At 36.4% G+C, this 15243-nt stretch overlaps 1 protein-coding gene across 2 annotated transcripts in view; it reads right to left on the reverse strand.

The window, feature by feature from the left end:
- Window positions 1-341: 341 nt before the first annotated feature.
- Window positions 342-15243, reverse strand: part of LOC106060787 (QRFP-like peptide receptor) — a 138828-nt gene continuing 123926 nt past the window's right edge. For both annotated transcript variants that reach the window (XM_056030202.1, XM_056030208.1), the window contains exons 4-6: window positions 6738-6928; window positions 4450-4623; window positions 342-3275 (exon numbers count right to left, since the gene is read on the reverse strand). In XM_056030202.1, coding sequence (XP_055886177.1) covers window positions 2808-3275; window positions 4450-4623; window positions 6738-6928 — 833 coding nt within the window. In that variant the 3' untranslated portion in view covers window positions 342-2807. The remainder of the gene's footprint in view (window positions 3276-4449; window positions 4624-6737; window positions 6929-15243) is intronic.

Raw genomic sequence — 15243 nt, forward strand, 5'->3', positions numbered from 1 at the left:
TTGCTTGGAATTAATGTCTCACAGTGTACTATTTATAGCAGCAAATAAAAAAAAATTCTCGAAATGAATTCACTCTTGATGGCTCTCTATCTTAATGCACATCTTGTATACATAAAGCTAATTCAAAAGTAAATGTTCCTGAATTTCTCGTGTGAGTTGTCCTTGATTCATCTAACTAGACAATCTTATGCATCACCGACCCCTATCATATGATATAAACTTATACAAGTTTGCGTTCTGATTCTAATTTGAAACACCAACAACACCGAACAAAAGACATCAAGTGAAAAAAAAATGAAAAGCAACATTCCTGTATTTAATGATTTTATTGAAAGTTCACTTTTTGAAAGATTTGCCGTCGTGTGGCCATAAAGGTAGTTTGGTTCAAATATAGACTAGTATTGCTAATTATGAAGAAAATCTATAAAGTCAATATATATAATTCTAGCTAATTTTTTGCACCCTTCAAATCCATTAACTTCTTCTAAGTAACAAAATTGTGCAAAATTTCAGTTTAATCCGAGATTGGGTGTGGGAGAAAAACGCCTACAAACTTGTTACCAGACAGACAGACAGAGTGAGTTGATAGAAAGAAAGAAGGGAACTCGGTAGGTAGCATGTACCGTGAACTTTGGTCATTGTTAGGCCATGTCAATGTTCTAGCTTGTGTACCACTTTCTAAATGAACATTAACAGTTAAACAATACTATAAGATGAAAACCAGTTCGTATAAATAATAAAGCACCATACATTAAGTACACAATTTCTGACCACTATTTTATGCACTGCGACAAATCGAAGCAGTATAACCAAATATGATGACACCTCCAAAACGTCGCATACTACCGGTAACAAGACATTTTCATTTGGGCTCTAATTTTTTATTATATCCTGTCGGTTTTTCCTTTTTTTAAAAACTCAAACCAGCCTCTTTCGAAGCAGCTAAATTATCCGCTTTGTTTTTACAATGGTTACAAATAAACTACAAAGAACAAACTAGCATAACATTATAATAGTACTTGATTACATCAAGCAAACTTTAATAAATTTCAACTTAAAAGCAACACACATAAACCAAAAGACGAATTCATTTTTACACTAGAATAATATTATATATATTTAATAATAATATATATACAATGTCTTTTTACCAATATTGAGTAAAATGTCAATTTCAAAATAATTTAAATACACTAATAATGTATTATAAACCCAATAAAATATATTGTCATCTGATTGAAACAATATTAGGACAGCCTAAAGATGAACGAATTAATACAATAATGGAATTCAATCTTAAAGGCAGTGTAGAGTAAGTATTTTGTGACCAATGGTTTGGCAATATCTACAATGACATAATGGTCCAGAACAATGCAATGAAGCGATGGTCCAGTACAGTACAATGATAGGTCTGTACAATGATAGGTCTGTACAATGAGATAAGGGCAGATCATCCTGATATTACATTTAGCAGTATTGACAACGTTCAGTGGTATAGATTGATAATAAACATAAAGCAAAGATAAATTAAACAAAGTCTTTGAGAGGCATTCTCCTTGACATTGATATTATGAGAGGAGATGTAACATGTTATCTAGAGGACAAATAGGTTGAAAAGTTACAGGAAGTGACGTGGACTTCTAACATAACATAAAGCAAACTGTAAACATAAAAATCCAAACATTATAAATCTTTGAACAAGTACTGACCAAACTCCTTGTATATTATTACAAATCTGAAAATGGGAATAAAAATACAGTGTATTAACATATAATTGATATTGTTTATTATATATTCCTATTTACAATGACACATAATCCAATATTTTATATTCTTAACCTGCCAAATAAAATTGGTTAACGAATCTTTTTATCTATTTAGAAAGCCAAAAATTATTTCCTGAAATTACATTAAATACATTTCAGCAATATGTTTTTACATTGTGTTCTAAGATTTTATCATTAAATAATTCAAAGCGATGATTGCAGTATTGCAATTCCTTATATATTACCGGTATGGTTGAAAGATTAAAACAGGATGACACTCTATGGCCACGAAGGTGACACTGTAAGTATACTGTTGGAAGTGAATTTATTTTCGCTCACCCACCGAATTGAGAAAAACGTTTTTATTCAACAAAGAGCTCGATCTAGTTGATTTAAATGTTAAGTTTGTTTTGAGGGGTGTGGGGGGGGGGAGGACTGCTATCTGAATTAAAGAAACACACACAATTACATACATTACAATATCTTGTTACAAAATAAGCATCGAAATGTTGAGACTTCATTAAAGATTTGAGCCAATATCCACTTGTAGTCATTCACTCTAATCAATGACACCATACATATGTTTATGGCACAAAGAAGGGAACACAATACGAATGTACAAGAGATCTAATGTTATAAACAATTTAATTTAGCATTGTACACTATGTTACAGGATATAAAATGAACGTTTGAGATTTAATACGAAGATATGGAGAGAACTCAAGAGAGAAATCAAAGAACGATGCAGGGAAAAATGGAGAGAAAAAGAGAAAGAGAGATCGAGAGAGAGAGTATTGTAATGAACAGTTTTGAAAACTCTGCAGCTCTTATTCTCAAATAATTCAGTCATTTTCCAACTCCCTCAAGCGATTTAAAAAACTCTCACAAGAGACTCGCTGTGTGTTCAAGAGTTTTAATATTTATCTGCCCCTGTATTTATCCTCGGCCCAGAAATCCAACGAAAGAGTCAGGTCAGAGTACACACAGCCGTCTTCAACATCGACCAAGAAGTCACGCTAGTACAACAAGGACGTCACTGATTCAAACAGCGTCCCCGGTGTCGGACACGTCATTGGTGTCTTGCTCTACGGTGCTGTAATGAGACATGGTCGTCATTCTTGTGGCGTGTGAGAACGTGCCGTTGGAAACGCCTCTGCCCGTGACCATCTTCTTCTTGCACATGCAGCAGTATGTTCTGATCACTCTCTGGAAAGCCCGCCGGAACTTGGTAGACACCATGTTGTAGATAATCGGGTTGCCCGCGCTGTTGACGTAGATGAGCAGGCGGCAGACGTACAACAGGTTCAGAGAGGGCTCGACACCCAGCTTGACCACAATGTTGTCAGCGGCAAAGGCAATCCAGATGGCCATGATGCGGAAGGGGAGCAGGCAGATAAAGAAGAGGATGATGATTCCTAAAAGCATGCCCACCAGCTGACGTCTGTTCTGCTGCGATTGGTTCTTGGCAGATTGAGTCATTTGTTTACAGTCCATTGTCTCCCGCGTGATCTGAAAATGAAAATAATTACTTCTTTACTTTTATGTACAAAACTATTTATACGAATATATCTCATTTCAGCTACAAAACTATTTGTACGTATGTATCTCATTTCAGCTATAAAACTATTTATACGTATGTATCTCATTTCAGCTACAAAACTATTTGTACGTATGTATCTCATTTCAGCTATAAAACTATTTATACGTATGTATCTCATTTCAGCTACAAAACTATTTATACGTATGTATCTCATTTCAACTATAAAACTATTTATACGTATGTATCTCATTTCAGCTATAAAACTATTTATACGTATGTACCTCATTTCGGCTATAAAAAAGTACGCTATACACTTGTCATTATTTTTTGTTTTACATTTTATTCTACAAGCATATTTGAGATAATCAATGTAAAGCTTATTCACAGTAATCTCCTCTTTACATTTTAATGTCAGTTTGGATTTTGGATCTACCGTGCTAAAAAAATGTGTAATGCACTAAATTTATATTACATGGTTTTAAAAACATAGTTTATTAATACTTCAGTATTCTGTATACCGAATACATAAAAAGCAAGCTTTGATTTGACTGTCTCCATTTTAAGTAAATCACCGGATGCACTAAGAAACTTTGGTATTTATGGGTTGGCCACCGTTTATATAATAATCATCTCCAATCAACAAATTAAACAAGAAAAAAACAACATAGAACTTATTCTGATTATTTTATTTTTGGACAAAAGCAAAACACAATCTGGACATCATTAAGCTCGTTTGAATGAAGAAGTTTAAAAAAAAATTCTGGACAGAAACGAAACGGTCGTGGTGCATGTGTTTCTCTACCAATCATGCGCATGTTGCTTCCACGGCTTGTAGTTTGGGAAGTAGGCAAGTCTGGGACAGGCAGAAAGAAGACTAGACAAAATGTCTTCATTTCTGCACTACGAAAATCAGGAACCACCAGGACAATGGTTCGCACCTGTTTTTGGATCAGGACACCTTATAGGCTCATAGACACCTTATGTTGTTGTTTTTTTGCATGGAATTCGGCCAATTATTTAAACAGCTCAACCCTTCTAAAGATAAGATGACGTTATAAGACAATGTCAACAATCTTGCTAACATTACAGATGATTACACGAATGAACAAGAAGCGCTGGCTGTAGCGGTGGTGAAGGACTTACCTTAAATATGATCAGAGCGTAGAGTATGGCCAGTAGAATCATTGGGATAGCAAAGATGAGGATAAAGCAAGCTATAATATAAAACTTGTGCCAGGTGTACTGGGTAGGTGTGATGCAGACGTCCACATATTGGTTCTCGATGTTATGGTACTGTTGGTCAACGACTGTCGTTATCTGAATTGTCAATAAACAAAAGGTGACGCTAGATCTTTAATTTGTAGATTTTCTTGCCCAATGTTTTAGTAATTTTATCAAGCTACACAATACTTAATACTAAAACATTTTCTATAATTTATACGATTCTATATGTTCTAGAAAATCCCCTTTCCAGGTGAAAACCCTTAATGAACTGAACAATTAAGAAACAGCGGCTTGGACAGTGTTTTTCAAACTTTTACCTGTGCCCCCCCCCCACCAAACTAACAAAAATCTGTTAGCTCCCTACCATCCCTTACCCAACTGGGGTCTAGGAGAGCGCTCTAAACTCCCACGGTGTGGTCCGAAAGCATTTTAATGATGTCTTGAAATAAATGACATATTTACAATATATTAGTAATCCCAAGCATTTCCTGCGCTATAAACCTCATCAATTCATCCTCCTGGCATGTACAAGGTATTTTACATTTGACTCATAGTAAGAAGAGCTCATTTAACAACAAAAGGTTGAGACTGATCAATATGCATGTCAAATGAAGTGTAATAAAAAAGGAAGCAAGACTGGCCAATACTATTATGCGATGGACATTGGTGGTAAACATTGCACACATACATCTGTACTGGGCGTTATGGTCTTAACATCATCTTCGTCTTAAGTAAGAAGACTTATCGCGGACTTTTTTTTTCTTACTCAAAACAGACTGACTTGCGATGGGACCGATACCAGAAAGTTGAGAAGAATCGCGTCTTGCAATGTCTTCTTCCAAAGGTTTTGAGTCGTTATTGATGTAGACGCTTCCAGCGAAAAAGTTTACATTTTTAAAGATGAAACAGTATCTCTTACTTAAAGCATTTGAATTTTTGAAACAATGTCATTTTAATTGTTAAAGATTCAAACATGGATTTACAACTACAATAACAATATTTTTTTTGTTCCTAGAGTTAGAGAGACCTGCTTTGCGCCCCCCCCGCTCCTCTCTGGCCAGTTAGTTAGGAGGTCGCGCCCCCTTAGAAAAGACCTTGCGTCTCTTGGAACAACACCCTGTTTGCGAGAAGCTGGGTTCCAATGGAAAACATTGATAAACAATGCCCACATATATATCTACATAAATATCTATATAAATATCTACATGAATACCTCCATAAATATCTATATAATCTACATAAATATCTACATAAATATCTACATGTATACCTCCATAAATATCTACATCAGCATAAATATCTACATCTACATAAATATCTACATAAATATAAATAGCTACAATTGCTATTGAATAACTGAAAAGATTTGATGAACTGTTGGTAGTAACTTGTCTTCAGTAAAAAGTTATCTCCCTTATTGTATTTAAAACACACAAATTATTTTAAAAATCGTGAAGAGCATTGCAAACTTTTGACTAACATTTACTTCAGGTCCAAACTTTCACTCCACGGCTAGCTATTTGAAACCAAACCAAGCACTGTATATCCTGTCTCTAAGTGACATTCAACTTTTCTCTGCCTTTAAACTCGCTTACCAACTAAGTCAAACTGAAATCCATTAAAAAAAATATTTTTCTGTCGCGACATTTCATTAGGACCTTACATGCGATCACTGGCTTGTCCACCTAAGCTAACATTTAGGGACATAAAAAAGATGTTTACTTTAATTCTAGATTGTAGCATCCCAGTAACTTTATTTCACAATGTAACGTCCAACTTAGCGACTTTTTATTCGTCTCATCTCACAGTTGCTGAACATAAATCATTGAACTCTTTAGAAACGTGGAAATATTTCTTCCGGTCGGAGTGCAGGGTGGTGTGAAGGAGTTGTTGAAAGGAAATGACGTCAGAGGAGATACAAAAAAAAAAGCCGTCTTAAGTTGTTGACACCAGATTTGATCATTAATATTAGTGCCATCTTTGTTGTAATTAAAATAAATACTAGTTTAAGCCAGTCTTTCGTTTTCATTTGAATGAATGACTAGAGATAGTTCAGAAATTCTGTTTTAAGTCTCCATCCCCTTCATCCCCTTTCCTCACACTTCATGTTCACACGGCGAAAGGATGCGGGGAGGAGGGCCTCGTGTGTGTGTGTGTGATAATGATTTCAAGTAAAAAAAATGAACATGCAACAAAACACGACTCACCAGGAAAGGAGAGGTGACAGCTGCTGACGTCACCCAGATCACGGCCATCGTGATCATCGCTTTGGATTTGGAACCGGAAGTGTGTGTCTTCAGAGGGTAGTAGACCGCCCAGAAGCGCTCCATGCTGACCGCAAGAATAATCAGAATGGACGCCACAGTTACCAGATTTTCCAGATAGACGGTGAGTTTACCTGTGGGAGGATACAAACACACAACACTTTTAGATCTAGTCAGATAGATAAGAGACACTCGGAAGGTCAAGAAAGTACTTTGAAATAGTGTTCCCGTGATTTAGAGAGTTGAACTGTCTCCTTCTCGGATGTCGAAAAGCTTGGGTGTGAAAATAATTTGAAGAAAGAAATAAAATGAATGAGAACTAACCAAATAGTTGATTTATGTTTTCTGTAGGGACTTGACATCTAGATTCTTTAAGTCAATTAATCGACTTCAGGAGCTCCATGTCTTTAGGGCTGGTTTTTCAAAGGTCGAAAGTTGATTACGAGAGTGCCTAGAAGACAGCCCAAAGATCCACTGCTTTAACTTCCCAAAAAGACATCAGGCACCCAACCTCCTTTTCTAGCCCAGCTATCCCATCAGGACTGCAGACCATGGAATTTTCAAATCATAAATCTTTCATTAAGAAGTTAATGTCTTTATGTCTACAAGTGTCTGTCTGACTATGGTCTAGCTTACATTATACTTGTTCCATCCCTTCCATCCCTTCATTGAAGCATTTAAAAAGCTTAAGTCTGATTTATTTTAGTTATTTAACTTTGTTCATTTAACCTAAGCTATTCTGTCAGGCTTTACAATTTCTTGTTCTCTCACAGAGTGAGTCAACTACTCACAACTAATTAGTTACGTGATTCCGAGACAGGCAATTGCTGGATACCAGAATTAAGAAAAATAAATACACCGCAGATTTATAGCGAAGCTGAAGCTGAATAAAAGGTCTATAAGTTGAGTTTGTTTATGTCATAAAGCTTATAATAACTCAGTCCGTCTGTCTGTCGGTGTGGGTGGAATCTTTTACATATTATTTTTCCCACTTCCCATTCTCAGATAAATTTGAAACTTTGCACAATTAACACTGTTGATGACAACGCATAAATCAATTTTAAACAAGATTACAAAGAGAGTTTGTGTTACACAAACTCAGAGGCGGCCCCCGTCGAAGTCGGATCCCTGTCGGATCTGCATATTCGCAAATAATATTCAAGAGGTGATTTAATTTTGATGTAAAATGTTTTACACGTTTCGGATGTTCCTTCAGAGTTGAAGATAATTACTTCCTAGTCCAAACCTCCCGCAGGACGACGGGGGATGGGAGCGGGCAGGGTTTGAACCCTGGGCCATCCATAAATCTGAACGACAGTCCAGCGCTCAAACCGCACGACCAGGCAGCCATCCGATGGTCAAAAGTAATAATGTTTCAAAGATTCATTTGCCGTAAATTTAAATTTAAATTTAATAAAAAAATAGTAGATTAGTTTTAGTATATTAAAACATTACAATATTGATCAAAACGTTTGGAAATGAAAATCTACACTTTTTTTTTACACTTTAAGTTTAGAAATTGAAATTCTACATCTTAATCTAGTCTATTTTAGTCTAAACTAGATCTAGAAAATCTAGATCTAGACTCTAAAATAATTTTAATTAGAATATAAATCCAGATCTAGATATACTGTAATAAAAATCTAGATCTAGTTTAAAAAATCTAGATTAGATCTAAATCAAGATATCATTTCTTTTTTAAACGCGAGTCACATAACGAGGCTTAATAAACATTACTATACCGAGTTCTTTTTCGTCTACGTCACACGGCTTAGTTAGACTAAAATATGTTTTCATTAATACAAGCAATTTTTTCGAGGGTTAATAAACATTGGTGCACCGAGTGCGTTCTTTTAACATTACATTTAAAGAGTCCATTCATATGACGTCAAAGAAAAAAAATTCCATTACCTCACAATAGGCTAGTACCGGTACCATAAAAAAAAAATGTCTTTATTTACACGAGATATTTAACGAGGGTTCATAGACATTGGTGCACTGAGTTCTAATAGATATTATTTAAAAAGGATCAAAGCCACATTATTTTTGCGTTTTGTCTGTCAGTCGGTCTGTCCGTTATCTTGATATAAAAAAAAAAACAACTAAAAGTTATTAAAAATTGATTAACCTTTATTTTACGTTTCAAAACATCGCAATAATTTTTAGGTATGAACACAATTGAAAAGTTTATATAATAGATTGTTCCGGATGTTTGTATAAATAGTAAAAGAAAAAGAGAATTTCAGATAAATGTAATACCGTTAATTAAATTTTTTGGATGGTCTCGTATAAAAATTAGATGTACTACAGCCACGTGGAGAGATTTTCATACCTTACTTTGGTGTTTGGATTCTGTTTTCCTTAAAAATCGGAACATAATATTAACGATAATTAGATTTTTTAATGTTTTAGGTAGAAAGTTAAATGTACTGTAAGAGAGTAGTGAGTTAAAATATTTTTCATAAAAATCCGTAAAAACATTATTTCGTAAATGAGAAGATTATTTGTTTATTAATTAGAAGAGGGAGTTCAAACAATTATTTGGCGTTAGTAGATTTTTAAATAAATTCGGAAATTTCTGGCGACGATTTGTAAGAAACAAAATCCGGAACTTTCTTTATCGATTACAAAACTTCTATTTTATGTTTTACAAGAAAATTAAATGTCTAAAAAGTAATTTTCAGTAATCAATTCTAGTAAATTACTTTTTTTAAAAGCCTTATGCGATTTCAAACAATCATTAGGCATAAATCATGTTTTATAAAACAATATCCGGAACATTTTTCACTTAATGAAATATAAGTCAGTATAGAGATTATGATTTAGCATTAATATGCTATTTACATAAAAAACGGAACAACATATTATTGATAATGTGTTTTTGCAACGTTTAAGCATGGAAATTGAATGTAATATAAGTTAGAAGAGCAAACAAACATTTGTTGGCGTTGATTAGTTTTGCACAAAAAAATCCGGAACAATCAATTTTTAGATAATTAAAACTATTGAGATGTTATGGGAGGAACATTAAAGGGTAAATCAGATTTTCAATAGCTTTTAGAGTTCTAGTTTTTTAAATCTAATCGTGACGGACAGACCGACCAACAGACAAAACGCACAAAAATAAGCTTCTTTTATTCGGATGGGGGCACTAAACAAAAATAAATAAAATCTGATTTTTAAAAAAAGTTTAAGGAATTGGTTTAGCACCTGATCATGTTGCGACGTTACGCTACTGCACGAAAATCGCTGCATAAAAAGTCCATTAAAAAAAATGTGCGTGATATTTACATACAAAGTGCATTATTAGCCTTTATAAACAAACAGAAATGTTTTCTTTTAATTTTAGCAGCTAGTTGACCAGAAAAAACGTCTTTAACTATTATTTGTATTTGTTGTAAACATTTCCTGTACATTTTAAAAATATATTTGACTTAGTGATACTGAAAATACACAAAAATTGTCAATCTTTGTTAGCATATTGTAACATTGCCTCCCTTACATTTACGTAATTGTTTTAGAATTGGTGTATTTTTATGAAAAAATCGCTTGCATAATTAATTTTATAAATTAAACGGTTTGCTTTTAGAAAACCAAAAGTAGCCGTTGCACCTAAACTTTTCAAGCCGGATTTATTGATGAAATAATATTTTTCATATCTCTTCTAGTTTTCGAGATCTGAGTGTGACAGACGGACAGACGGACAGACGGACATTTTGCACAAACCTAATAGCGGCTTTTTCCCCTTACGGGGGCCGCTAAAAATAATAAATTAGTCATAATTAATTAGTCTTAATTCTTGATTCTAAGGGGAGTTAAGCCTTGTACAGAGAAATCGTTTTAAATTAACTATAGACTATACAACCTTCTATTTTGTGTAAGTACTTGAATAGCTAAGTGGCTAACACGTCGGCCTTTCATTGTGGACGCTCATGAGACCTCGAGTTTGAGTTTATTTTAAAAAAAAATAGTTTTTGAAAAGTTAGCAAAGAAACCTCCCTCACCCCAACTGGCCAACTAATGCAATGCGTACTGATCATAGCGGCACTGATCATAGCGGCACTGACCATAGCGGCACTGACCATAGCGAACTGATCATAGCGAACTGATCATAGCGGCACTGACCATAGCGAACTGATCATAGCGGCACTGACCATAGCGGCACTGATCATAGCGACACTGACCATAGCGGCACTGATCATAGCGGCACTGACCATAGCGGCACTGATCATAGCGACACTGACCATAGCGAACTGATCATAGCGGCGCTGACCATAGCGGCACTGATCATAGCGAACTGATCATAGCGACACTGACCATAGCGAACTGATCATAGCGGCACTGACCATAGCGGCACTGATCATAGCGACACTGACCATAGCGACACTGATCATAGCGGCAGTGACCATAGCGAACTGATTATAGCGGCACTGACCATAGCGAACTGATCATAGCGGCACTGACCATAGCGAACTGATCATGGCGGCACTGACCATAGCGAACTGATCATGGCGACACTGACCATAGCGAACTGATTATAGCGACACTGACCATAGCGAACTGATCATAGCGGCACTGACCATAGCGGCACTGATCATAGCGAACTGATCATAGCGACACTGACCATAGCGAACTGATCATAGCTGCACTGACTATAGCGGCACTGATCATAGCGAACTGATCATAGCGATACTGACCATAGCGAACTGATCATAGCTGCACTGACCATAGCGAACTGATCATAGCGACACTGACCATAGCGGCACTGATCATAGCGAACTGATCATAGCGACACTGACCATAGCGGCACTGATCATAGCGAACTGATCATAGCGACACTGACCATAGCGGCACTGATCATAGCGAACTGATCATAGCGACACTGACCATAGCGAACTGATCATAGCTGCACTGACCATAGCGGCACTGATCATAGCGAACTGATCATAGCGACACTGACCATAGCGAACTGATCATAGCGGCACTGACCATAGCGAACTGATCATGGCGACACTGACCATAGCGAACTGATTATAGCGACACTGACCATAGCGAACTGATCATAGCGGCACTGAACATAGCGAACTGATCATAGCGGCACTGACCATAGCGAACTGATCATAGTGGCACTGACCATAGCGGCACTGATCATAGCGGCACTGATCATAGCGACACTGAGCATAGCGAACTGATCATAGCGGCACTGACCATAGCGGCACTGATCATAGCGAACTGATCATAGCGACACTGACCATAGCGAACTGATCATAGCGGCACTTACCATAGCGGCACTGACCATAGCGGCACTGATCATAGCGAACTGATCATAGCTGCACTGACCATAGCGGCACTGATCATAGCGGCACTGACCATAGCGGCACTGATTATAGCGGCACTGATCATAGCAACACTGACCATAGCGACACTGATCATAGCGGCACTGACCATAGCGAACTGATCATGGCGACACTGACCATAGCGAACTGATCATGGCGGCACTGACCATAGCGTACTGATCATAACGACACTGACCATAGCGTACTGATCATAGCGACACTGACCATAGCGGCACTGATCATAGCGAACTGATCATAGCGACACTGACCATAGCGGCACTGATCATAGCGAACTGATCATAGCGAATCTGACCATAGCGGCACTGATCATAGCGAACTGATCATAGCGACACTGACCATAGCGAACTGATCATAGCGGCACTGACCATAGCGGCACTGATCATAGCGAACTGATCATAGCGACACTGACCATAGCGAACTGATCATAGCGGCACTGACCATAGCGAACTGATCATGGCGACACTGACCATAGCGAACTGATTATAGCGACACTGACCATAGCGAACTGATCATAGCGGCACTGAACATAGCGAACTGATCATAGCGGCACTGACCATAGCGAACTGATCATAGCGGCACTGACCATAGCGGCACTGATCATAGCGGCACTGATCATAGCGACACTGACCATAGCGAACTGATCATAGCGGCACTGACCATAGCGGCACTGATCATAGCGAACTGATCATAGCGACACTGACCATAGCGAACTGATCATAGCGGCACTGACCATAGCGGCACTGACCATAGCGGCACTGATCATAGCGAACTGATCATAGCTGCACTGACCATAGCGGCACTGATCATAGCGGCACTGACCATAGCGGCACTGATTATAGCGGCACTGATCATAGCAACACTGACCATAGCGACACTGATCATAGCGGCACTGACCATAGCGAACTGATCATGGCGACACTGACCATAGCGAACTGATCATGGCGGCACTGACCATAGCGTACTGATCATAACGACACTGACCATAGCGTACTGATCATAGCGACACTGACCATAGCGAACTGATCATAGCGACACTGACCAAAGCACATTGACCATACTAAACGTTGCACTAATAAAAACAATGAATAAAAATATTTCCAATCGCACACATTTATTATTGTTAGTCTAGATCAATTAAAAATTACATTCTTGATTGAAAATAATTAATTCTATTTCACTCAGTATAAGCTTTTTTTTTTAAAAAGTATTTTGTATATTTTACTTGTTATAGTGCACTTTCAAATATAATGCTTTATAATTACTATGTACTTTAATTTCATTAGGCTACATTTCTTTTTATATCAAACATTTTAGTTATAGATTCTTGGTGAGGGCCCGAGTCGCAGGAACTCAATAAGCGGCTAACTTTGTTGAAAGGAAGGTAGAGGATCATTACGTATGTGTTAGGAAAGTTCAGCATTTTTTGTTCTGGCTGTTGGTCTATCACAGTGAATCTCTGTATCTGTATCTTTATATTTCCATCCATCGATCCATCCATTCATCCACCCATCCATCCAGTCTTTCACCCATTCAACCATCCATCCATCCATCAACACACCCATCTCTCTCTCTCTCTCTTCCTTATGAGTTTGTATGTATAGGATTTAAAAAAAGAAACATCATAGAGACATATGATCAACAAATAAATTAAATTTGATGGAGTGTTCCCATTCACGTCCACGTAAAGGTTAAACAAAAAACTTGTTTTGAGAAAGTTTTTGTTCTAGAGTTGGCTGCCTGCTCAAGAGTAGAAAAACAATATACCAATTAAAAAAAAAACAGTAGAGAGAAATGACCAGTGTCTGTTTATATTTGTAAATGACCAGTGTCTGTTTATATTTGTAAATGACCAGTGTCTGTTTATATTTTTTTATGACCAATATCAATTTATATTTATAAATGACAAATGTTTGTTTATATTTATTAATGACCAGTGTCTTTTCATATTTATAAATGACCAGTGTCTGTTAATATTTATAAATGACCAGTGTCTGTTCATATTTGTAAACTTCTCTTGTAATTATGGCATATAAGCCCATACCCGGAGAACTAGTTCACAGGGAACTGTTTAGCCACAACAAATATATGTAAATGTACACGTTTTCAGTCCAGTGTTGAAATCATTTCTCAGATTTTCATCTCATTTTCTTTCTACAAACCTTTTTTTTTTCATGAATTATTGATTACTCATGAGATACCGGCTCTAATAGCAGAACAAGTAAAGGCTAGTGGTTCAAGTCACTACAATTTTGACCTCATGTAAATGTCTCTCCTCCGTTTCGTTCTCAGGATACTTGCCAGGATAGTCCATTATATAAGGATACTTCATGTATCATGCCTGTCTTGTGGGTGCAGTTTAGTTTTGGTCTTAAAAACACAAGAAACATTGTAAGACAAAATTGTCAAAAGCAATGAATCCTGTTTGTCTTAGAAATCAGTCGATCTGAAAACGTCAAGACCAAAGAGTCCCTAACTCTGGTTTGAAATAACCTTATGATCTGAGTTTTAGAATTGTGGCCAACTCAACTACTAATATTGTCAATTCTGCCCCACCCCCTTTTAAAAAAGAGATGTTTAAAAATATTGCGTATAATTCGCTGGATAAAAGGCAATGGTCGCGCCAAACATTAGCTCTGATTTTGAAAAGCTGTATAGTTTACCTCCAATGGAGAACAGGCTACATATAATGTCAAATATTGATATTAAAAAGTCAAAAAAGTTTTTTGTAATGCTTAGTATCGATAAAGTAGATGACAATTTCATTTTAATTTGTATACTTGTTAAAAATGTTGCTTTAAATTATAAAATACTTCTTATGTCTGTTGGCATCAAAAACAGATTAACTACAATAATAATAATATTAAAAAAAAGTTTAAAGTTTTCGGATTCCCCATCCCCTTTTTCAAGTAAAAAAACAAACAAAAAAAAAAACACAACATGAAACGGCTTGTTTTCCTCCTCAATGGAACACCAATATTAAATTATTTGCTTTATTATATATTTTGTATTTACTGAATATATGTCAATATCAGACTGTCGCTGGAAAGTCTAGACATATCACTTCTCTTCTCTAGAGTACAACATTATCAATT

The sequence above is a fragment of the Biomphalaria glabrata genome, chromosome 1 (assembly GCF_947242115.1).
Source record: "Biomphalaria glabrata chromosome 1, xgBioGlab47.1, whole genome shotgun sequence".
NCBI classification, from domain to species: Eukaryota; Metazoa; Mollusca; class Gastropoda; family Planorbidae; genus Biomphalaria; species Biomphalaria glabrata.